The following is a 25,623-nucleotide window of genomic DNA, read 5'->3' on the forward strand; positions in this document are numbered from 1 at the left end:
GCACTGCTGCGCAGAGTGCAGGGAGAGTCACGAGCACTGGGGCCTGCTAATCGAATCCTGGTGTCGCCAAGTTGCCAGTCTTGGCTAGGGACCCACATGGTGTGCTGTACTGGCCTTTGCGCTTTCGCAGGCTGGGTTTGGTTCTCTTACTGTGCTATAGCAGCCCCTGCTGATTAGGTATACAGGTTGAGTCCAGGTAGAGACAAAGCAATCTCTTCTCCAGGGTTCAGATGGGTGTATAATATGCAGTAAATGGTTTTCCACTCAGCAGCTGCTTACAAGTGTTACTGCATTAACCGCTTAATATAGACACTTGTGTGAGGGGGGAGGGGGGTGTTGCAACATGCAGAAAGCAGCATTTTCCGTGGGACGTTTTTGCAAGATTAGAGAAAAACTAAACTAAATCTATTGTGGTCTTTTACTTCTCAGATGCTATTCATTTTCTCCACCCTAAAACAAGAAATGTTGTAGTTTTTTTTAAACGCAGGATTTTATTCGGCAAGCGCTGGCGAACTTTGTATTTACTTATTTTAAATTATATAAATATATTGAATGCAAATACTTTAAAGTTAATTCAGCCAATTTATGAACTCTCTAGACTAAACAAATCTAGATACACAGGACGTCTAGCCATGAGAATACTGTATGCTTGTAAACATCTTTAAATACGTTGTACAGGGGTGGCGGTGTCCTGTGTCCCCACCCCCCACCGTTCATTGTCACGATCCTGAACTTTAAGGGTACGTAAACTTTAACATAAAAAAACTGTAGTCAAGCACAAGCTCAGTTGAACTGCTTGTACTACAACATAGTACAGAGGAACAGATCATTTGAACAAAACAAAAAGACAATTCAAAGGCGAATACAAAACATAAATCAAATTGGCTTTACAAACTCTTTTCTCCTTTTTATGTGCTTTAAAGTGCTTGCCCCCCCCATTCCCCCCCTACAGATTACTAACCCCCCCCCCCCCCCCCAAAATCACAGATAATAATAATACTAATTATAATTCACAGGAAATGCAGCTTGTCGGACAGCTGTATGGCTGGCTCGCTGTGTAGAACCTGCCCGGAGAGGAAGGCCAGTTTGTGTGCGTATTTGCACGGCGCTGGTACTCTGATGGTCCCGGGCCAGTTCCAGTACATGTGGCACATCTTAAAGGTCAGCCTGTAAGAACAAAAAAAAAAAATTACAACATATGTCTCTGCAGCACAAGTGGACCAAATCCTGTGTGAGACGTTTCCTCCGTTTGTGGTTGATGATGATACCTAAACCACCTGTGATTCAAGGTAGGTGTCATGTGCATGCAAAATCCACACATGGTGAGAACATGTCTGAAGCGTGCATTTTGATGACCTAATTTTTCTCCTTACAGAGTATGACCCGGACAAGTAATGCTACTATCATTTTAAAAGCTTGTTTCAAGGGATTTCGAGGTCCAATGGAGCTGGGATGATACTAAAAAACATACAGTAAACTTCTCCTTGTGATCTGCTCACTATTAAGACCACTCTCTGTCAACCGACATCATAAATAAGTTTGGGTAATCGGTCTGAGAAGCATGTGGCCTAAACATTAGTCATATTACTTAAGTTTTAAAAACTCCCGATTAGAAACAAGTCCTCTAAAACGTCTTACCTCTGCAAATGGTCAGGGCTGAGATTGGCGGTATTATAGACGGAGATGTAGTGGGTGGGCAGCCCACAGCCTTGTCGGATATGATGGGCCATCAAATAGAAATCAACCCTGAAAGGGAGATGATGTAACTTTAAAAAGAGGATGGTGAGTAAGTAGATTCAAGAAACTGCACAGAGTCCTTTTCTTCAGTCAGTTGTTAGGTTTATTGAAATATGCAGGGAGTCTGGTCCCAGGTACAGGACACAGAATACTCGTTCTTACAATTGTTGCATGACATTAAATACCCTTCTGCATAGGTGTCTCTCTCCTCCTCTTTCTCTGACACTTAACCAATAGAAAAGGTACAACTCATTATCCTGTTAACATATATTTCATTTTGTGTGAGTGTGTGTATGTGTGTGTGTGTGATCTAGTGTGACGACCTCTGAACTCAGTGCATTCCTCAAACCCCTGGTGCCCCAAAAAGGTCCATACATCTGGTTTTTGTCATCTTCTCTCCGTTTTGCCTTAGACCCTTTAAGTCCAGTAGTATTATCTCTTACTCTCCCTGTGAACCTTTGGGTCCAACGGCAGTCCCTGGGAGCCTTTTAGCTCCTTTATGCTTTGTATTCCCAAAAGTCTTAGAGCCTAGCCCCTCCTGGTCCATAGCACTGTTATCTTGTTAGCTTGCAGTCAATGTTGGACAAGAAGCTTGTAGAAACAAGGTCTCTTATCAATTGTTAGCAGTACATGCAATTTGAACCAAACAGTCTGCTATCTGCAATATTAGTTTCTTTTCAGAAAAGAACACCAGTATAGCTCTGCCAGTCCACATGCGTAGCAAACTGCTAATCAATTCTCAATCCATGTTTTCCAACAGGAGAGATTAAAGAAAAAATAAACCTAGTGCATGAAAACGCAGCAAAACTGGCAGACACAAACCTGTCTATGAAAACCAAATAGATATTCAGTTCATTAAAAACGTCATGCATGAGTCCTCCAGCCTGCGGCACAGCGCACTGTTTATTTAAATCGCTTACCACTCCTTGTTGGTTACAGTGTGATCCAGGATCGTCCCAGGCGGAGGGGTTCCAAATCGGTCTCCACTGCAAGAGTAGAGGGTGGTGCTGATTCTTTTCTGCACCACAATAAACGCCATCTTGGGCTCGTACCGTGGGAAGGTCTCAAAGCACTTGAGCAGCTGCGGAATCTCGAAGTCCTCCACGGCTTTCAGCTGCCCGTCCGACACGCCGTCCCGGTACACCACGATCTTCTCGGGCAGGTTGTGGTTAACCTGACGAGAGCGTCGGAACAAACGATGAACACCCGGCTGTACATAGTAAGGGTCTTGTACTATCAAGGGGATCTGGTGACAGGATGAACCACAAGAGCCGAGGTTGAGGCTGGTTTGAGGGTCAAATTTTGCTTCTTATCTATATTTAATGCAATATAGCCCTGCGATACGGAACTGGGAATGTTTTCGCAGATATTTACGTATTTTAATTCAATAAAAAAGTGGAGATACACGGAGATGGTTGGCTATTCAAATGATTTAAATGGTATCACATTTAAATATTACTGTCATTTTCTTTATACACAAAAACTCCCCTGAACTGTCAGATGTTTAATTTTGCATAACCACGATAACGAACAGCGCCGACAAAAGACTTGCCCTCCGTTTAGAGATCCATATTGAATAAGAAACCCATGGCTTTCGGTAGACCACAGTGGAAATGTAGATTTTGTTTTATTGTTCTGCCAATGGACTCGCTTCAATTCTCACCTCAAAATACTTCTGCAAAGAAGCTAGCAGGCAGATCCTGAACCCGTTGATAATCTCTTCATTAGGCATCTGGAACACCACTCTGGAATACCACCTCGTCAGCGTGCTGGGCATAAAACAGCAAACATGAGTGCAGGAATATTCAAACAAACACGGCTTGAAATGGGCTCAGTGTCAAACATTACCATGTCCGTACTGGTTCATGTAACACAATGTACGAATGACATATCATTCAAAAGAAAACCAATGCATAAATGAGGTCTGAAATAAATAACAAGCCTTGTACAGTACAGAAGAGCATTTCTATCCCGGCCAGACCACAGGGGTCGCTGGTGCGCGGTGAGCCGAGGACACCCGAGGACACCCTGGCCGACCTAACCCTCCCTCCCTCCGGGCGGCGCTCGGCCAATTGTGCACCGCCCCCTGGGAGCTCCGGTCCTCGGTCGCAAAGGAATAGCCTGGACTCGAACCGGCGACGTCCAGACTATAGGGCGCATCCTGCACTCTACGAGAGTGCTTTTACTGGATGCACCACTTGGGAGCCCTTCTATCCTTTCTTTAACGGATCATTTGATGGGGCATTTCGCTCCTGCCCAATATTTTACTGTAATAATATGGTACATCGTGACCATTTCATTTGTTTTCTGTGATAATGCGGCTAAATATCACTGTGGGTATTTGCATTCAATTTATGAACTTTTACTGATCGGGAACACCAGCTGTTGAGTGCATAGATCACACTTGAATTACAAAGTAAAAAATACTATAGATTCTGAGGCTTGAACTATTCACGTGTTGAAAACTGCATTAAAAAAAAAAGTTTTTTAAAAACACACCTACAACAGTGTGTTTTAACCCTTTAAGGGACAAGGGACACATGACCCACAAATAAAAATGATGCTAACTTTCTTATTTTTGCAATGAGGGGCACGAACCAGGGTTTTAAAACGTACTGACAGGTTGGATCTGGTCATCCAAATGGTCAGTTTCCTCCTCGTGAAGAACATTTCCTTGTGCATCTTAAGGGGTTCAAAGTGGACAGATAACGTTGCCTGGTGTTACATGGGCTTTACAGAACAGCAGCACGTTTTTAATCAAAGAAATGTACCCGTTCAGACTGGCCACAAAACCCATGACCGATCTGTTCCCTCTGCTGGCGTCGTGATGCACGTCGACTCCGATCACCATCAGCTGTTTCTGGGGTCAGAAAAACAAAAACATCCTCGTTACCCGAGCCCTGCAAACTGAATTAAGATAACTGAATTGTACCTTCTCTTTAATGTAAAATCACTAACTTTCATTGATCTACAAACTGGGCTTTTGCTTGGCATGCAGGCAAAGCATTGCGAGGCAGAGGGGTGTGTGTATTTGTATACATATCTTACATTTTCACTTGTTCGTTTGCTTTTAAGCAAACCCAGACAAAGAAATTGAAGTTTAGCGCAGTGGCGCACTTATTAGTCACAAAACAAAGATAAATAAAACTGAACTCCCACATGGAGTATCAAACTATAATTTGCTTTCTTCAATGAACTATAACTGGATGGCTATGCCGTTTACCGCCACGCCCCGACTGACAGCCTCTTGCCTTCAGTACAAGCATTTGGTTCCTGTTATGTAGCTCCCTGCTAATTACAGGCAGGTGACTTATTAAATTAAATCAAATATTTACACCCACATTTACCTGGCAGGGACAGAAATTAACCCTATCCCTGCCAACCACCAACACATTTTTTTTTCACTATACATATATATACAAACATACAGATACACACATACATACATAAAGTGCATTCTATTATTATTATTATTTGTTTATTTAGCAGACGCCTTTATCCAAGGCGACTTACAGAGGTGTGGATAAACTATGCATCAGCTGCAGAGTCACTTACAATTACGTCTCACCCGAAAGATGGAGCACAAGGAGGTGAAGTGACTTGCTCAGGGTCACACAATGAGTCAGTGGCTGAGGTGGGATTTGAACCGAGGACCTTCTGGTTACAAGCCCTTTTCTTTAACCACTGGACCACACAGCCTCCTATTCTTGATCCACAAACAATAAACATGAAAATATTCTGCTATATTCTGCTATACTTCAGTGTTTCGTTCTACATGCAGTTGTAAAGCCAGAGCTGGGTAGTATCTGAGGGGTATTGCGAGGTACACAGTACTGTGGTATTCCACATTTACTGATACTTACCAAAGGAATGTTTACACTCCAGAGCTCACCCCCCAGCTTTGCATTTATCTGTAACAGGATCTTTTGGGCGATGCTCCTGAGCTTTTGAGGCTGCGAGATGGTCCTGACATTTATGGCCTACATCAACACAGACAGAAAGAAGGTCACCAGAATAAAACAGAGCTAGACACCATTCAGATAATGGAACATTGTTTGGAAATATGAAGGCCTGTGTGCAATAGGACCCATTGTTCAATGGTGATTAGGCTTGTTCACACAGTACTTTAAAAAAAAAATGTGTTGCCAAAACTCTAACAAAAAACATAACATGCATTATAAAATAGATACATAGATAGGAAACTTAACGTGGTACAGTTATGCATGCAGCGACTGAAGGGGATATATTTGCATTGTTCGGTCACAGAAAGGAATTTGTCTACAAGTTTATGGTAGCAACAGAAACATCCTGTAGGGACTGAGACCTGAAACTTTTAAAATAAACCACATCACCTGAGAAGGCACTGGAGACTGAACACTGCATAGCTTTTTAATGGCACCGTACAGGTCATCCCTATTGCCCGTGATAATACACACAACCAGCTGCACATTCGGCTAGAGAGGAAAAAAAGAAAAATCAAACAAGCACGTATTATAAATTACATACCGCTTTGCAGTTTTCCATATACTTAAGAAAAAACGGAAAACAATTTGACATTTGGAAATCTAACAGGAAATACTCAACTACTATTATGGCTTCCGGGAGACTTTTGTGATTTCATTTTGTAGCTTCTTCGATTAAATAAAATATCTAAATTATGCTCATATAGTTTATGTCTCAATCCTAAAATTCTAGGCGATGCTAAACTTTTGTCCATAGCTGTACTTTCTCTCTGCGACTTTGGCACAATCTTTACTGCATTAGCATGTCTATAAACTGCATTTGCACACGTGGGAGCCCTACAGTGGGATACAGGGGGGACCCTCCTGTGTTTTTTGTATTACCTCGCTGGTGAGCTGCGAGTGGATGCTCTTCACGTAGGTCTCGGTGCGGTCATCCCGTAGCTCCACGCGGATTGGCCGGTCAAGCCTCAAGCCCATCGGCCCGGACACTTTCCCGAAGGTGGCCACCAGCTCCTCAGCCTGCTCTGAGCAGCGCCGTGGGTAGAAGATGGCCCAGCAGTTCAGAGGGATCTGGGTTGTGAGACATAACCAAAGTATCGCCCCCCCCCCCCCCCCCCAACAATTTCAATGTTGCAAAACTAGCAACACACAAATCAAAGCAATAATTTAACTGCTTCCGCCTTTCATTTTTACATTCTTTATATTAATATTAGGGGATAAACTCTGCAATGACATTGCAAAATGTAAAATGCCTTTTTCTAGCACGGACATCTCTGTCCATTAAAACAGCTTTTGTATACCCAAAGCTAGAGGGAAGGCGTCAGCAGGGCCAATTGAATAATTAAGGAACTGGCTGGAACAAAGTCCTGCAATGGAATAGTCTGCATCAAACTCAACATCTGAAGTCGTACTCATGACTGTGCGTTTTTAAAATAATACTTACACAGCTAATAGATGCATCCCTCACAACTTCCCTGGACCACTGGACATCAGCAGAGGTCACGAACGAAGCAGACTGCAAGCTAATCGTCTCAAGCGGAAGGGTCCTTCCTTCACACTGTATCCAAATAGAAAGAGAGCTGGCATGCAAGTATTTTTTTTTTTATAGTACCTACAGTAAAGAGACTGTTAAGAAATATTCGCAGGAAAAATAAAATAGCCCAGGACCCTAAAAGCACACTAACAACTTGACCAAAGTGCTTCAACAATGCCACCTGCTGGACAGCACATAATATGTCCAAGCGCAACTGCAAATGTGTTATTTATTTATTTATTTATTTATTTATTTATTTAAATGTTACATTTACTCAGTTTATTGAATGAATCTATTTTTTCCTCAGATGCTTTTGAGGCTTTGCAAAGAGCTCCCTGCATTCCACACTGTGTTGATGGTTGTGTGCACGATCTTGAGTGGACATGCCAACCTCAGCTAAGTACCCAAAACAAACAGCACTGCTGACTGACCAGCAGGATCTCGGAGCCGATGACCAGACCCCAGCGGCCGAGCTCAGTCAAGGCATCTTCGCTGGTGTTGATGTTTTTCAGGAGCTGTTTCAATGAGTTTGTGTGCTGTTCCCCGCTCACATTGATATGCATGGTCAAATCCTAAAAGGGCAAAAAAAACATCAAAACATTCTGCTGTACTTCACTGTTTCATTTCATACACAGGGGGGAAAGCAGGAAATCGGTAGTATTGAGAGGATTAAATGCAAAATTGTACTTCCGGTGTGCATTTCAATGTCTGGGATTGCATTTTTTAATTATGGCCCCGCTATATTTATAGCACCTTATAAGAAGCAACCAAACAAAACTAAAACTAAGATAAAAATATCGGTTATAGCAGCATGACAGACACTGCAGTGTTTCCAGGGCTTCTGCTTCAATGAGCCATGCTTTAGCCCTGTTCAATCCCAGCTGACTTGCCTTCATGGCTCGGAAATCCTTCCTCATCTTGTCTGGGATCCCCGTCATGAAGGACAGCTCTGGAAGCAACAGGATCTCGCCAGTCAGAACCTGTGAATTCACAAATCACAGCGCAACATCTACACCTCATATCCATGAGCACGGACTGACCGCCAATCCCAGCTGATCCGGGTCGTCCCGTACCCCTCCTGAACCCCCACTGACAGTCTACCCGAACTGAATTTCCATGCAATGCGAGTTTGACGGATGTTGGCGGTTACAAAACGCTATTGCTTTGCTTCCGACAATCCGAACAATTCTTTTGAGCTTTGTTACTACAAAAAAAAAAAAAAAAGCGATACGAGAATATTGAAGCACGGCGAAACCTGCTCACCCCGGGTGTGGATTTAATGTTTACACCCCCTTGTCGCTTGATTGGTCAGTGTTGTGACGTACTTCCACCCATCCCGCTTTGGGAAAGGGTCCGAAAAAAATCAGGGGCAGCTCGGACTGGCAGCCAATGCGGGTCGTCTAAATGAACATGGAAACGCAGTATCTGGGGCAGCAGGGTTTTCAACCCAGGATGAATGATGCATGGAAACAAGGTTTTAGTTGTCACTATTTTTTTGACTGTATCGCAGTGATCAATTATAATTATAAAAAAAATGTACCTTTCCTCCTGGTCTCAATCTCTCTTTAGGGCGATGGACAAGAAGAGGCTGATCCAGTTCCTTGATGATAATCCCATAGTTTTTGCTGAGAAACAAAAAAAAAATCATTACACACACTACTCATATTTTAAGAGGGCTCTGATACTCTCTGAGTTAAAAGAACTGTTCCAAATGACCTCACCTTGCTAAGCAGATGCAGAAATGACCTAAAGAAATATTCTCCGAATTCTGCTGTTTAATTTAGGTTTAACGTATTTTCCATACAGTGCCCCTATAAACAAAAACTATCTGAACATAATTCAGATATTTTACTTAACATCATGTAATCAAAATGATACCGTAAAAGCCTACCGGAAGCCAGAACAGTAGTATAGTATTTCATGTTGGATTTCGAAATGTCACATTTTTCCTTTTTTGTCAGCTTTTAAATGGAAAACTACAAAGCGACATGTAACTCAATATGTTAACGTAACATTATTCAGCAGGTTTCATTACAGCAATTGTTCATTCTATAGGATGATGCAAATCTTTTGGCCATAGCTGTAACTTGTGCCTCTGAGACCTGTAATAGTCAATGAAGGTGGTCTCAGATCCATCGGCCATGGTGAACTTGTCCTTCGGAGACTTAGTCCAGTCGATGTCATCTACGCGGTAGGTGCGGTTATTGTAGTGGGTGATGACGATACTACCAATCAGCTCCTTGGTGCATTCATCTTGAAAACTCTCCCTGCTCTGCTGGTAAATAACATTCCTGAAATACGAGTAAGAAACAGTTAGATGCACGAAAAAACTTCTCAATGGCTGGACTAATAAACCCCCACGGCAGGCACTCACATGACATCCAGCACAGAGTCGTTTCGGAGCACTTTGTGGGAAACGTCGACAGTCAGGAAGAGGCCGCCGTCTGTGCGCTTGATACAGGAGGAGTAGCCAGGCCACACCTGCAACCTTAAACATAAGCATTACCCCAGCAGCCAATGAGCATGCTGAAGAGATACCAACAAACTGCACTGGGAGACCCAGGGGCTCCTCCATCTGGACTGTAACATATACAGGTTATATAGTGTAGACTAGGTCAGACACAAAAAAAGTACAGTTTGAGGATTTGCATTATTATTTTTAAAACTAATTAAAAAAAACACTGACATCACAAATCTGTGTAGTAAGGACTGCAGAGTGCTGCTGACAGTTTTTCAAATCCCCCCTCAAACTTTTTACTGCACGAAAGGTTGAACGCTCTGGATGCAAACGCACTCTTACCTGTGCTTTCCGAGGACCACAGCACTATTGGGGTCGTAGTGATTTCGTCCAACAAGTTTCAAACCCAAGATCTTCATGACCCTGACAAACCAAGCACTTGCGATTATTTCAAGAGGTCTCTGTCCTTTTATTTGCAGCATTCCTCGAGCAAGATCCTGAGTTGTTCCTTTTCAAGTTTTACATTATTATTTTTTTCTTACATGCAGTATAAAAGTAGGGTATAAATTATCAAGGGGGTGAGGGGTCACAAAAACAAACACACTGAACACAAACATTAGAACCCAAAAACAAAGCATGGGACACAGCAAGAGCAGGTATAACTGATGTTACTTTGAACAGTCTGACCTTCTCAGCACCACGTTGTAGAAGGGGATGCACAGGTCTGAGTTGGGCTCCAGGATTTTAGTCATCTGGATCTTGATATCAATCTCAGCGGCATCTGTTTTCCTCTCACTTTTCAGGTTCACAACCTGGAATAGAAAAGCAGGATACACCAGCCGAATGTACCAGTGTAAATGCACCGGACCCCCTGACTGATTCATCGAATACTCTGAGACTGATTTTGCAGTTTATTAATATTTTATCACCTTTTGTAATACCAGGGGCTAGTTTTACAAAGCACCTCAAGCACATACTGCTATGGCCAAAAGTTTTGCATCACCCTATAGAATTAACTCATTTTGCTTCATAAAGTTTTATGAAACCTGCTGAATAATGCTAGTTTAAGATATTGAATTGCACACCGCTTTGTAGTTTTCCCATATACTTAACGAAAAACTGACTAATTGAAAAATTTGACATTTCGAAATCATGAAATACTGTACTACTATTATGGCTTCTGGTAGACTTTTGCGATATCATTTTGTAGTTCCTTTGATTACATGATGTTAAAGAAAATAGCTCAATTATGTTCATTTAGTTTAGTTTTTTCAAATTATGTCTTCATTCTAAAATTCTAGGGCATGCAAAACTTTTGGCCATAGCTGTAGTTGCCAGCAAACATATCTTTGCAGATTTTCTTTCCACTTGAGTCACAGAACAGCACTTCAGGACAGAAAAGAGTTTTACTCAGCCAGTCTAAATGATTGTAATGTAAATTTTCCTTTTTATTCAGTTTATTTTCCTCTGTAAAATTAAATTGGCATTAGTGGACTGTTATCTAGAAGCGGTTTGTCAAACTGCGCCCCTAGCGTATCTCCATTAAAAAATCAATTTCACGGCAGAAGAAAAGCTTTTTTGAATGCTGAAGTTTAAAGGGCTCCCAGTACAGCCCACATGAGCACAACTGGCTTTGCGGACCTCTTCCAGTTTGACGGGGAGGTACAGAATTGATCCGTCGAAGGCTGTGACTTCTCCGGTGAGAGAACGATGTTCCTTCATCATACCAAAGCGCATGCTTCTGCACTCCACGTTAGGGCTGGACAAAACAGACCAGAAAAATATTGATCAGTTTCACACCCACATAAAAGCGTGGCCAGACAGCCATGCCTGCATCACACTCTCCTCTTCTGCATGCATTACATTCGGAATCAAAGTCTCTGTTTAGCAATATGCAGTTCATCCATTACGAACACTAAATCACAGGATCTACTGTAGTACAAAACAATAAACTAAGGGATATAAATTAGGCAAAGTCTTTGCCGCGTGATACTTATTGGGTATTGCCACAACCACGCATGCTTTTAAGAAGGTAGGTCAACAACTTCAGCAAAATTTCACAGGGGTGGAACAACAAAGAGTTTTCAATCAATGGAAACACACCTGAAGGTAACGTGGTACTGGTAGACAGCCTCGTTTTTACAGCGGATTGTGATGTAATTGGATCCCACAGTCAACGGATTACCCTTCAAACCTTTCTTCTGCAGTGGCTCGCTACGAAACACACACAAAAGGCAAACAAATACATTTGTTTTAACTCCCAATCATGTACAGCTGTGGCCAAAAGTTTTGCATCACCTATAATTTTAGGACTGAGACATAATAATAACACAAAAAAAACCTATTATGAACATAATTTAGATATTTTATTTAACATCATGTAATCAAAGAAACTACAAAATTATATTGCAAAAGTCTACCGGAAGCCATAATAATAGTACAGTATATTTCATGTTATATTTCGAAAAATTTCACATTTTTCAATTTGTCAGTTTTTTCGTTAAGTATATGAGAAAACTACAAAGCGGTGTGTAATTCAATACGTTAACATAACATTAATCAGCAGGTTTCATTCGACTTTATGAAGTAAAATGATTTCATTCTGTAGGGTGACGCAAAACTTTTGGCCACGGCTGTATATATATATATATATATATATATATGTATTATAGTTGACCTCTTAAAGATGAGAACAACTTACTGCGGCTGTTCTCTCTGAACGCCCCCCGGTTTCACAGCTGGGGGTGGTGGGGAGGGCTTTGGGGGCCCCTCTCTGATAGTCGCTGGAGTCGCTCTCCCCACACCTGTCACCTGTGGGGCTGGCTCCCCACGCCCCAGGAAACTGCAAACAGAAAACAAACGCCATGTGATCACCGACAGCACGACACACTCCTCACACACAGTGCTCTTTTTTCATTCATTTATGCAAAATGCTTTCGAAGTTTTAGCGATTCCTTTTTGATGCTCGTAAAAATGTGGTTCTATTTATCCATGGAGCAGGGATAACACAAAAGCACATCAAATCTGCCATGGTAGGACAAACCCTTTTGGTTACCCAAGCACATCCAATCGTTAGCCTCTATTTTCTAGACTAGCTACAGTGTTGCTTCCCAGGCTACCATACCTGCTGCGTCCCACTGCCTCCTTCCCCACACTGGCGTCCCCTGCCGGCCCCCTGTCTGTGGCAGGTCTCTGTGGAATGTGAGGTTTGGGCTCTGCTCCAACATCTGCAAAGGCACCTCTCCCCATGGGGGCCCCAACTGCAGAGGCACAAGAGGAGAAACACAGGTTAAAGAGTTTGATAGGCTCCCAATAGCAGTCACAAAACCCACAAACCCCCTGCTAAAACACACAAAGGTATTTTAAATATGAAGGGTAATCATTAATCACCCTTCAATTTTTAGACTGTACTTACCTATTGGTTCTGCACCACGACCCCAAGCCTTTGCTGCAGGCTCTACCCCCATTCCCCTGAACATAGACACCAGTGAAGGGGCTGAGGAGGGACGTTCCACCTGAAAAAACAAGGGAGCAATGAGAGATTCCCTTGCGTTCACATTGGACTTGGGTCACAGCTGGCAGTGTGGCTCGAGTCTGGTGGTCTCAGCCTAAGCTTGCAGCGGGTATTACTCCCCATTAAAACCACAACATCATTTGGCAGTTTGTCATTGTCCCTCACCTTTCACAAGCACCAAGAGGCAGTTTGATCAACCTATCCCTTATAAAAGCTTACCAGTGTGTTTCTGTACATTTTACCATGTTTCTGTCATGGTTATAATCTGCACTGCCCACAGTTACCCTGGTTTGCTGTGTTTATCGATATGCTTTACCATCCCTCGCTGTGCTTTACAATGCTTTCGCTGTGCTTTACTACATTTTGCTGCGCTTTTACTGTGGGGAAACCTTTATTCAGTATACCCTGCTGGAATAAACCACAGCTGTATTTAAAAAACAAAACAAAAACGTAGGCATTGTACAGACCTGGGGATTCTCCTCTGAATTAGTTCAACCACTTTTTTTTTTTTTTGTAATCCCTCGATTAAAGAGAATTTACTTACCTGCCTCACAGGGGCTGGCACACCCCTTCCCACCTGTACGCTCGGCACAGCCTCCTCAAGCGATGGCAGACCTCGAGCACGGCCAATGACCGGGTCTTCAAGCAGCACCAGCCCCCTGGCACGCCTCGTACCAGGGTCTTCAAGCAGTGCCAGCCCCCTGGCACGTCCTGTACCAGGGTCTTCAAGCAGTGCCAGCCCCCTGGCACGTCCTGTACCAGGGTCTTCAAGCAGTGCCAGCCCCCTGGCACGTCCTGTACCAGGGTCTTCAAGCAGTGCCAGCCCCCTGGCACGTCCTGTACCAGGGTCTTCAAGCAGTGCCAGCCCCCTGGCACGCCTCGTACCAGGGTCTTCAAGCAGCGGCAGCCCCCTGGCACGTCCTGTACCAGGGTCTTCAAGCAGTGCCAGCCCCCTGGCACGTCCTGTACCAGGGTCTTCAAGCAGTGCCAGCCCCCTGGCACGCCCCACACCAGGGTCTTCATGTATTTGCAGCCCCCGCGCACACCCAACGCTTTGATCTTCAGCAGCCATCTGTAGCCCCCAGGATCGCCCAACGCCTGGGCTCTCGGGCTGCTGTAGCCCCCTGGACCGTCCGATTGAGACAGACCGTCCGGGCGCAGCATCTTTTAGCCCGGGAGCCTGCTGCTGCGTACCAGTCTTTCTAGCCGCAATGGGGAACCCTCTAAACCTTGTCTTGTCAGGATCCATTTTACTCACTCACAAAAGGGAAAGTCTGAGAAGAGAAATGAGAAAGATGTCAATGATTGAAAAATACATAGAACTGTGTCGGGTGGGTGGGAGGTGGAAGATGGAAAATGCAGCTTGCTTCTCTCTTAGTGTAATGTGTAGTGGATGTGTTCACCCAAACATATCATTTTGCAAGGATTACATTTAGCAAGGGCCAAGCCTTATCCTGGTTCTAGAACCTTGGTTCTAATTACCAATGCTTCCCCCACCTCAGCAATATTGTATTAGCCTGTTACGTGAATAACAATATCGATGAAGAGAGAACTGCACACTCAATTGGGCTTCAAAATATTTTTAATTCATAAAAAACACCAACGTTTCGACACAGAAGTGCCTTCGTAATAACTACCACGGGTTCAAGTGTAAAAAAATAAATAAATAAACTTATGTTCATGCTACAAGCGTGCAACCACTTGGAAAACCGAACTCAATTTTTAATATCGCTACATAATAGACAGCACTTTTTTTGTTTGTTTTCCATCCGCTAAAATCAAAACATTTAAATAACGCAAAAGCATCGGCAGATAAGTAATAGTAAATAATCAGAGATGTTCAACTTTAAATACGTTATCAGTTTGGTAACACTGTAGCCTGTTTTCAAAATATCCTTATGTACCTATTTTTTAATAACCCACACAAGAAAAATATGAAGATTGCTGGATCCACATATCAAATAAAAGCGATTTGCCTGGGCACACCCTCGTGTCAAAAACAGGCATTTTTTAATTCCGGATTTGTGTAACACAACATAACATTTTAGCGATGCACCTTTGAGTTTTAAGCTTAAAATTCTCGTAACGTAATTGCAATACTCTTGGTTGCATTTATTTGTTTTTTCAAGGTCACGACTTATTCTGGACTGAGGAAACATCCGTATATTATACTTAATAGTATACTGTAACGTTAAGCTCAAACAAATATATTCGGATTAAATAGAAGAAAAAAAAAACACACGTAACTGCACGCATGTCTAAAAATTCAAAAAGTTTCCTTACTAATTATCTTTAAATATACGGTACTTTATGTCAAACTGTTACTGTAGCACTTATAAAACTTGATAATGGTAATTATGCTAGTTGTAAAAAATAAAACACTACGTTTCTTACTGTTTAACTACTAGAAACTTCACCCGCTTCCTTCGACAACCTCGTTCTAACTGATAACTCCCGCTCTGTCGATTCTACTTTTATACACAATTTAAGACCCCTCCCCTTGTCGCCTATTGGATAATCGCAGCAATTTTTTTGTCGTTGTTGCAAGCGGCAAATCTTTAATGGCTAGCCGTGACATCAATCAAAGTACAGTACATTTCAAACCACGAAAAACACCGTACAAATTTGAATATTACATGATGTTTTTGGGGGGTTTTTTTTGTAAAGGTTGGTAATTGCATTTAGGCAAAAGCCCCGGGAATGTTTATATTAATTCTAACATAACATGGAGCATACTTGCTGTAGAAAATACTGTATACACCATTAGACAATAAATTATCTGTTTTTTGTGTCTTTTTTTTTTCAAACTGGTGCATTCGGTCTCTCGGCGTCGAATTAGATTCCTATCGTCACGTCTGGTAATGCATCTGCCCACGTGCCTCTGGCAAGCAATGCAAGTTTGGTTTCTAAATAAATGCAATGCGAACATAATGATGGCAGGGTACCCTTCAGTGCCACAGTTTAAATCTACAAACTTGTAGTCTGTGAACTTTAACATGGTTTATTAAATTAAATTAAACAAAGTGTATGACGAGGAAGCACCTGCCAACCGAGAATACACCCGCAACAGGGAGATACAGCTGTTACAGATTACCACAGAATGGCAGGATACCTTTTTTTTAAGAGGTGGCCCTTTGCAAAAAAAACAGACAAACAAAAAAAAAGTGAGCTACAGCCCATTCCCACGCAAGTGTGCGCCACATGTGGTAGGTGTTTCTTAAGACACTTTTTCGTGTTGTTTTGAATAGTGCGCCTTGCAAGTAGGAACTGATGCGGTGGGTAGTCTTTGTTGTACCTCCGGGGCTTTATGTCAAGTAGCACAGAGGATGCTGCAGAAGATGTCACCAGTAGGTGCATTTTAATTCCTTGGCTTGTTATTGTTGTTAAAAAAAAAAAACTGCTCAAATATCGCACTGTTGTTCAGTTTGACACGTGTGTTTTCATCGACTGAACAGCGTTCGTGAAAACAGAGGGTTGCATCCAATTCGATCCGAGTCGTATGTTTGTTTTTATTTATTTATGGTATGTATTTTTACATTGTATAGTACATTGTTTTGAGCGAAGCGTCAGTAATATCGTATGATGTAATTCCCTATTTCTGCATACTACACCGACTGGGTTAAAACAGGGGTTAAAAAAATGCATTGACCAGGAAAGAGTGATCATTTGTAGTTTTATTTTTACACGGTTGCGTTTTCAGCTGATTTTAATTAGGTTTCATATACACCTAACAACAATACCTTAATAAAAGGTGTAAAAACGCTACCCGTGTGTGTTCTTATCAACGTAAATGAAATACTACATGGGTAAAAAAAAAAAAAAAAAGGATTTAACGTTGAATCCGTCCTTCGCGCGATATGTGCAGCGACGTGTGCAAATAAAATCGCTGTCATTCGCACCTGACGACCGTGCAACCCACACTGTGCGCCTTTTCTTTGTAAAGAATTGTAGTACAATTTGCAAAAGACTGAACGAGATGGATTAACGAAATTGCATTTTTTTTTTTGTCACCAGAAAACCTCTAAAGAAAAGTATGTATTGTAATAAAACCTGTTTTATTTTTAATGTTTTTATTTTTTTGTTTAACTGTTTTTATGATTGGTTTAAGTGTTTGGGCGAGTGTGATCTGATCAAGCCCTAAACCTCAAGTCAATACATTAACCTTGCGTTGCTTTTTGATTTAAAAGCATTATACAAATACATTATTTTAATGATTCATGCATTAAAGAAAAAACTATTTGTTTTTGCATATCTTTTCATATCTTTCTATAACTCCTGGTCAGAGCTGGCAGTTTGCTGGGATTTTATATACCAGTTAATAAATATTTATTTCAATTCCCAACTCTTAACTGGTGAGCATCTTGCCAACAGTGGCTGAAATTTTCAGCAGGGAAAAGACTTCCGTGCTGCTTTTGTGCAACCCCAGAGATCACAACATTAAGACACAGCAAATTGTATTCCAGGGATGGAAATAAGAATTCTATTGCATGGGAGTTTCACCCATTCCTCCAGGTTTTACTACAAGCTTGATTAGCCACAGCGTATAGGTAACAAGCTCAGGTGTGTCTTACTGAACTCCTAGTAAAACCAGGAGTGGATCAGACTGCTATGCAATGGGAGTCTTATTCCCGTCCCTGTTGTTGTCTCGTTTCTGGCAGGTGTGTAAGCGATAGCGGAGGGAATGCTGCTGAAGGAGATTCCCCGGGATGCTCTTGTGCGACCTTTGACCCGGAACGAGGTGGTAGGCTTGGTGGTGCGTCTGACCATATTTGGGGCGGCGACCTACTTCAGCATCAAATGGGTGGTGGACGCCCTGGATCCCACGCGGCAGCAGAAGCTACAGGCCAAAAAGAGGGTAGGGGTATCTCTCCTGTGGGGCAACTACGGGGGCATTCCTTGGTAGAGCAGTGGTAGAGTTCTGCTTCATCACTACATTGTCCTCTACCAGCCTCTTCCAGGATTGGTAGAGTTCAAGCACAAACCCCCATTCTTCTTACCATCCCTTTAGTGAACCTCAGTCAGACAGACCCCTGGGAGAAAGAGTAGTGGTCTGCCGATAGTGGCAAAGGTATACACCCTATATAAGGGCAATTAGACCAGTGGGTCTCAGACTAGGTGTATTGCAAGGCATCCAATAAAAATAATCGTCCTCTATATTTAGGGTAGAAACAGATGTGAGGAGCCTCTGTGTGCGTGCGTGGGTGGGTGGTTTAGAAGGCATCTTGTCTTCTGCAGCCCCACCTCCTTTTCTAAGATCCTTTGTTGCGTGCAGGCAGAGCAGCTGATGAAGCAGATCGGGGTGCAGGGACTCAAGCTGACGGAGTACGAGATGAACATCGCGTCCCACCTGGTGGACCCCCGGAGCATGAAGGTGGGTCACAAACAAAGCTTGTCGACACCGTCAACGGGATCAGAACCCAGCAAGCCTACGCGCTTGAAATGTCTGGTCCGGTTTCACTTTAAAAGCTGATTTGATCAACCTACACCTCGTCGGGCTAAGTCACAGCTTGATTTATTTTTTGATTGTATAGCAGTTTACAGCAATAGGGGAATCACCCTGGATTGCATCAAACACCTGTCCCAGGCTTTAATACCAGTACAATTTAGTGCTTGATGCAATGCAGGGGGGGATTCTCATGCTATAAAATGCTGAATCCAGCTTTGGTTTGCCTCAATGGAGAATAGGCCGGTCAAATCAACCCATTTAGCGTTTGTAAAAGGTAATGTGATTTGGGAGGCTTTTGCTGAGCCCAGTTTGAACCCAGCCCTACAGAAAGTTAGGAGAAGCTATTTAATGACCTCGCTGCCCCCATGCAAGAGAGATCTATTCGCAAGAAGCACTAAATGAAACGGTTGCTAAAATGTTCGTCTGCAGCAAACAAACACAAAATATTTTGAGAAAACGGCAGACCAGACTAACATTTGTTTCTGACTTCTTCTTCAGAGTTGCGGTTGAATTTCGGATTGATTTGGGCTCTCCCTGGTTCACCTCTTCCTTTTGCTGTTACAGGTGACCTGGAGGGATATTGCCGGGTTGGATGATGTCATCATGGAGCTCCAGGACACGGTCATTCTGCCCTTCCAGAAAAGACATCTGTTCCAGGGATCCAGACTCTTCCAGCCACCCAAAGGTAATGCTGCCCGGATTCCTTCCAAACCCCGATTGGGATCATCAGGGCTGTCCAATCCCAGTCCTGGAGGGTCATTCCATGCCCGGTTTAACATCGTTAACTACTTCTGGGTCTGGATAGAGGTTTAATTGGTTAAAACAATTTAGAACAAAGACCAGGACTAGAAGGGCCACTGCTGAGTTCAATAGCTGTTGGATCACAGGTCATCTTAACTCATTTAAGCAAATCCTTTTGGGGTTTTTTTGTAATCATTTTGAGACAATTGCTAAATTGTATTTCATTGCTCAAACTGCAAGGGCTGGTTTTACAGCCCCGATTAGCACAAAGCTTGGACTGCCTAGTGCTATTTTAGTAGTCCAATATTAGTGCTAATCGAGGGCTGTGAAACCAGTCGCAAAGAGCTGTTTTAATTGTTCAGGTACCTGAGTAAACTCTTGCATCCAATGCAACAGGCATGCCACCTTGAGTCCAGAACCAAGACACTGAATAAGAGGTCAGTGGTATTCTGAACCAAACAAATTGCTTTAGCACCCAATAAATAAAATCTATTGATATTTTTCAGTTGTGAACAATGTACTTTGTATTATTTGGAACAAAGCTGTCCGTTCCACTTGAGAGAATTCTAATTCAGGTGATACTCGTTCAAAATGACAATTAGCTTTAAATGATCGCCAGCCTCTTCTTACCAGCCAGACCACGTTTTATATTAACAGTTTAATTAACCTTAAGGAGAAAGGAGAAATTGACTGCAGCGTGTGTTCAGCTGACTTGGATAATCAATCAACGTGATATAACAAATGGTCTCCTGGGATTTACTTTTGATTGCTATCGAGTTTTTTATAACACGAGTGATAAGCAGTCGTATGGTTTTTAAATGGCGGCGAGGTCTGTGTTTGTTTATTTCCTGTGTTTCTTGTGCAGGGGTGCTGCTGTACGGCCCCCCAGGCTGTGGAAAGACCCTGATTGGGAAAGCCACTGCCAAGGCCTCTGGGTGTCGCTTTATAAACCTGCAGCCCTCCATCCTCACCGACAAGTGGTACGGAGAGTCCCAGAAACTCACCGCGGCCGTCTTCTCCCTGGCCGTCAAGATCCAGCCTTGCATCATCTTCATCGATGAAATAGGTGCGTCTCCATGGCAGAGAAACTGCTCGGCTTAAACGTAGTGCTGCAAACTAACGCTGTGTTTATAACATACAGCGATTCATGGCCAAGCAATCATTAAGAATTTAACAAAGCTCCTTTTATTTGATTCCAGTATTCACATATTTAAACGTTATCTTTATGCAAAATAATTCTGCGCTGGTCATTACAGAAGTGAAGGTAGAGCTCCACTACCTTTTCCTCTGGGAGTGTGGCGGCCACACCGTCAAGATCACAGGGAGGACATGGAGCGCGTCTCGGTGTCTCTTCTGTGCTTAATTTATATGCCTTCATGAAGCTGTGAGCTTGGCTTGTTGTCAGCTGGTTCTTGTTAACTTGCTCATTGTTTTCAACAGCAGTAAGCAGAGCAGTAAGCAGGGTGCGTGTTCTTGAGCTCAGCCAAAGTGCACTCCCTTCAGACAGTCAGACTCTCACTTCACATTCACCTCAAATGTCAAACCGCATGTCAAACTGTGATCTCAATATAGTTGTTTTGCTACGCAGGCAAAATCTCTTTTCCTGCTGTCTGCTAAATTCAGTTTTCATTAACAGTGTGAACCCTTTCTTGATTCATCTCTAACTACAATGGGAAGTCACAGCAGTGTGTGATCATCTTTCAACAGTTAGGTGTTTTTTGGGCGGTGATTATAGTGAAACCGTTTGCAAAAAAAAATCCATAACTGTGACTTTTTCGTTCCTCCACCATTATGAAGCTGTTTACACATTTTGAGATGAATACAAGGCTTATACACGTAGTTTACCAGATCACCCCTGCTTTGACATGATTGTTCTGTAGCAGGAAAATTTATTTTATTTTTTTTTCTTATCTCTTGTTCTGTTCCAGATTCCTTTTTGCGAAACCGCTCCAGTTTGGACCACGAAGCCACTGCTATGATGAAGGCCCAGTTCATGAGCCTGTGGGACGGGCTGGACACTGAGACAGACTGCCAGGTATGGGGGGGGGACGACACAATACAGACATTTATACTAAAATAAAAAATAAAAAAAATTGAAGACATTGAAAAAGACTTCTAGTCGAAACGTTGGCCGTTGAATTGAAGAGACTTTGAATGTTTCTAAATTCAGCACTGCTTGGTGTTTAATAGGTGAGCACACAATGCACTGCACAGCAGGGTTAGAAAACCACAGAGGGGGCTATGCATCCCTATTTTACAGAGTGCCGTCAGCACTGAGTAAAACAGTAGTACTCGCTTGTGGCTCTTTCAGTCCATCACAAACCAGGACCTTGCCTCCTAATTACTTAATTGAACACCTGTTAAACAATTACATACCTGGTATAAAACACTGCTTATTTTCCCTAGTCTGGAACAAGGACCTGGACTGGAATAGATTGCAATGACTATAAGCCACAACACCATTCTGACCTTGGAACACGGAATGCGCCTTGCACAGCTTTGTTCTGCTAACAGCAGCAGCGGTTACCTTATAGAGCAGAGAGTCCCGTAAGGCTGTCCTTCCAGCGGTGATTCTCGGACCAGCAATAGGAAATGGAGACAGGTTGGCTTGCATTGGATTTGCATTACCTTATTTTAATAGATTTCATTTCTTTTTTCCCCTCTCTTCAGGTTATGGTGATGGGAGCTTCAAACAGACCTCAGGATGTGGACCCAGCTATCTTGCGTCGAATGCCGACAACCTTCCAGATCAACTTCCCTGTAAGTCAGAAATCCGGACGCAGACAAAATACGCAGGGAAGTCGAACAAAGTCAGAGTTATTCAGAGCTCAGAGCTGCAATACAGGTAGATGGACGTTCCCAGTAAAGAAAACAAGTGTGTCATTTAAATAGAGTCGCGAATGGGATCTCATTGATTACCTTCTCTGGGTGCATATTTATTTTGTTGAAGTAAGTAACTATAATAACATGGTAAGGTTATGCACCTGTGGACGTAGCTGCTGCTGGTTTACCACTAATCTCAGCCATGGTCGTGATCTATCGATCTGTAATGTTGTTGTTTTTGTTTTTTTTCTTCTACAGACCCAAAAACAAAGACAAGATGTTTTAAAGCTGATTCTGGCAGGTGAAAATGTGAGTATCTCATTGTGGTCTGTCGTTTCACTGCAGTGCAAACGCTGTAATCGCAGTAATTCATTCTTCCTACATCCTGTATATAAAGCCGACGAGGACCTACATCTAAAACGTTTTTTTTGGGGAGGGGGGAACGATTCAAACAAACTGGACTGTCAACAAGCTCTGTTGCTCCGAGGACTAAACTATAAAGATGTACTGAAGCACATTGCTAAAAGGGTCTTGATTGTGCAGGACGTTGCTTTAATCCCCCCCCCCCCCCTGTTTCTTGCAGCTGAGCAACGCCATTAACCTGAAGGAGATCGCTGAGAAGACAGAGGGGTACTCGGGCAGCGATCTGAAGGAGCTGTGTCGCGATGCGGCCATGTACCGCGTGCGGGACTACGTGCGCAAGCAGCAGATGAAGCAGATCACACAGCTGCTGCAGGACAGCGACGACGAGGACAGGTAACGCGCTTTATACCGCTGAGAATACACAGAGCCGCCCAGGACTTCATAGAGAAACACAAATTCTTTCTTCTTACAAATGCGTAACTGAACTGTAGTTGAGCAGTGATACGGTTGCACGGGTGTGCCCAGGTTCAACTCCAATTACATTGTAATTGAGATTAATTACGAATTGCACAATTACAGTTGTAATTGACCACAGGTCTGTGGGGCAGGCTTGCTGTTTCCTAGATCCCCATTTCATTTAATAGGACAGAATGCAATTGTGTGTTAAGTTCCTATTGTCTTAAATGCTACTGATTTTATCTGGCAGGTTATTCCATGCATTGAGAACTCTGTGTAAACTATACGATTATTAGCAGTGTGGAGTAGTGGTTAGGGCTCTGGACTCTTGACCGGAGGGTCGTGGGTTCAATCCCAGGTGGGGGACACTGCTGCTGTACCCTTGAGCAAGGTACTTTACCTAGATTGCTCCAGTAAGTATAATGTGGTATCTTGTAACAATTGTAAGTCGCCCCTGGATAAGGGCGTCTGCTAAGAAATAAATAATAATAATAATAATAATAATAATAATATTAATATTAGCAATAATCAATAATAATAATAATATTGCACTGTGATTCTTGAAATGTATTTTTGTTTACGACTGTAAGTCGCCCTGGATAAGGGGGTCTGCTAAGAAATAAATAAATAAATAATAATAATCAAAACCAGGGCTGTCCAAGTAATGGCTCTCAAGCCATTGTGTATATATATATATATATATAAAAATATTGAGCTCTACTGAGTTTGAAAAGGACAATCGGTATAATAGAAGCAAGTCAGAATTGTGTTTTAAACATGGTTAATAAGCAGAACAATACTAAAGTGGATTTGTTGGAGGCTAGGGTTTCCTAGAAAGCCAGAACGGTTGGACAGCTGTGAGGCAGAGCCTCTCCGTATGGATTTGTCACGGCTGGCGTGCTTTTTGTTTTGCTTTGCAGGCCTGTGGATGAAGACAGACTGCGGCCGGTGACCCAGCTGGACCTGCTCTTCGGCTTGGAGAAGATGAAGGAATCCAAGGCAGCCGCCTCCTATCAGATGAGCCTGAGAGATGTCTCTCTGGACTAGCCCTTACCCAGCCACAGGGAAAACACCAGCGCACAAATGAGCCACTGAAACTTTTTTTTTAAATTGAATAATTTATAGCTTTTACGAAGGATACAGGAGTCCGTTATCTAGGAGATTAACTGTGGAGGGTATTAGTACTCTGGGATGACAATAAGACTCCCATTGCATAGCAGTTTGAACCATTCTTGGTTTTATTATAAGTTTAATAATGACACCCCTGAGCTTGTTACCTGTACACTGGGGCTAGTCCAGCACATGTTAAAACCTGGAACGAGTGAAACTGCTATGCAGTGGGAGTCTTAATTCCATCCCTGGTGGTAATCGGAACCGAAAAACTGTTTTGAAGATTTTTTTTTTTTTTTTTTTTTTTTTTTAATGTTTTGAATACATTTGTATTTGTTTGCTGTTCCAGTGAGTTACAATTACTATTGGCTCAGTATCGCGGTCATCTACTGGTTGGATAACGACCGTTCTGTTCAGAAACCTGTTCGGCGATGCATGGATGGAAATGAGACTCCCATTGCACAGCAGTTTGACCCATTCCTGGTTTTACTATGAGTTAGACACACCCGAGCTTGTTACCTGTACACTGTGGGTAATCAAGCTCTTAGTAAAACCTGGAACGGGTAAAACTGCTATGCAACAGGAGTCGTAATTCCACCCCTGCAGTGTTTAAAGAGCAATCTGATGTGGGTCTAAAATATCATCAGTTATTTAATGTTTTGTCCTTTAGATTTGATGCAGTATTACATACACCCACTCGGGGCAGTGTGTTGCGGGGGGGCAGATTCATGGCTGCAAATGAACTTGCAGGTTAGACATGAGCTCTGTTGGGAGCCACAGGGGTGTTTTAAACTTTTAAAAAAGTCACCAGGATTGTAATGACTGAAACTGAAAAAAATACAATAAGTAATAAGAAGAATGCATTGGGTAAGATCACTGATATTTCACAACTGTTACATTTTTTTCTTGTATCGCACATTCATAGCCACTTAGTGTAGAACGTGTGTGTTTGATCAAGTGAAAAAGCCGTCCTCATGTTTTGACTGTTTATTTATTTTCCATCCTGTCCTGGTAACATACTGTTACCATAGCAATGCAATCCCTGAAAGAATAAATGTAAAGGAACTCCAGTGACTGGTGTGGTGTGATTACCTGCAAAGCAGCTGTCTGACCACAAGGTGTCACTGTAGCTCCATCTGCAGAGAATTTCTTCTATGGAGGTGTAACACAACTCAAAACATTAAAGTCAAAACGCATCTCCAAATACTCCAGAACTGTACTTCCACTGTCTTTAAATGACCTATTTTATATCATATTAAATGTATAATATTACATTTCTCTGTATGAGCAAATCCTGAAGCATTATTGGAACCCCTTCTGGCTTTAACATTTGGTTAACATAAATAGTGATTTGACTAAGTCTTCCATAGGAAACACAAACTGTTTTGTTTCTTTGTCTGCTCGTCCTGTTCTAACAGACCCTTCTGCTTGGGAAAAGACCTGGTTATTCATGAAGGACATCTTCAAACGCCATCTCAA

At 42.5% G+C, this 25,623-nt stretch overlaps 2 protein-coding genes across 5 annotated transcripts; one reads left to right on the forward strand and one right to left on the reverse strand.

The window, feature by feature from the left end:
• Positions 1-980: 980 nt before the first annotated feature.
• Positions 981-15,656, reverse strand: LOC131706816 (piwi-like protein 2). Of its 2 annotated transcripts, XM_059008618.1 has the most exons (23): positions 15,600-15,656; positions 13,750-14,479; positions 13,107-13,206; positions 12,816-12,951; positions 12,393-12,533; positions 11,795-11,905; positions 11,333-11,450; positions 10,379-10,503; positions 10,034-10,114; positions 9,608-9,721; positions 9,336-9,524; positions 8,774-8,858; positions 8,124-8,213; positions 7,665-7,805; positions 7,144-7,257; positions 6,582-6,770; positions 6,090-6,191; positions 5,601-5,717; positions 4,509-4,597; positions 3,401-3,506; positions 2,658-2,911; positions 1,639-1,746; positions 981-1,167 (listed from the first exon to the last, which is right to left on the reverse strand). In XM_059008618.1, the coding sequence occupies exons 2-23, from the start codon at positions 14,452-14,454 to the stop codon at positions 1,011-1,013; spliced, it is 3,372 nt and encodes a 1,123-aa protein (XP_058864601.1). In that variant the 5' UTR covers positions 14,455-14,479; positions 15,600-15,656; the 3' UTR covers positions 981-1,010. The 2 variants fall into 2 exon arrangements, with proteins under 2 accessions (XP_058864601.1, XP_058864602.1); XM_059008619.1 differs by lacking the exon at positions 8,124-8,213.
• Positions 15,657-16,447: 791 nt separating this feature from the next.
• LOC117397724 (outer mitochondrial transmembrane helix translocase) lies at positions 16,448-25,524 on the forward strand. 3 transcript variants are annotated; one of them, XM_033996537.3, is made up of 10 exons: positions 16,448-16,552; positions 17,864-18,060; positions 18,478-18,576; positions 19,216-19,336; positions 20,258-20,458; positions 21,321-21,427; positions 22,063-22,152; positions 22,474-22,524; positions 22,799-22,971; positions 23,955-25,524. In XM_033996537.3, the coding sequence occupies exons 2-10, from the start codon at positions 17,887-17,889 to the stop codon at positions 24,079-24,081; spliced, it is 1,143 nt and encodes a 380-aa protein (XP_033852428.3). In that variant the 5' UTR covers positions 16,448-16,552; positions 17,864-17,886; the 3' UTR covers positions 24,082-25,524. The 3 variants fall into 3 exon arrangements, with proteins under 3 accessions (XP_033852428.3, XP_034768343.2, XP_058864538.1); XM_034912452.2 differs by lacking the exon at positions 16,448-16,552 and adding an exon at positions 16,559-16,727; XM_059008555.1 differs by lacking the exon at positions 16,448-16,552 and adding an exon at positions 16,559-16,727 and having other exon boundaries at positions 17,864-17,958.
• The last annotated feature ends 99 nt before the right edge of the window (positions 25,525-25,623 follow it).

The sequence above is a fragment of the Acipenser ruthenus genome, chromosome 37 (genome assembly GCF_902713425.1).
Source record: "Acipenser ruthenus chromosome 37, fAciRut3.2 maternal haplotype, whole genome shotgun sequence".
Lineage (NCBI taxonomy): Eukaryota > Metazoa > Chordata > Actinopteri > Acipenseriformes > Acipenseridae > Acipenser > Acipenser ruthenus.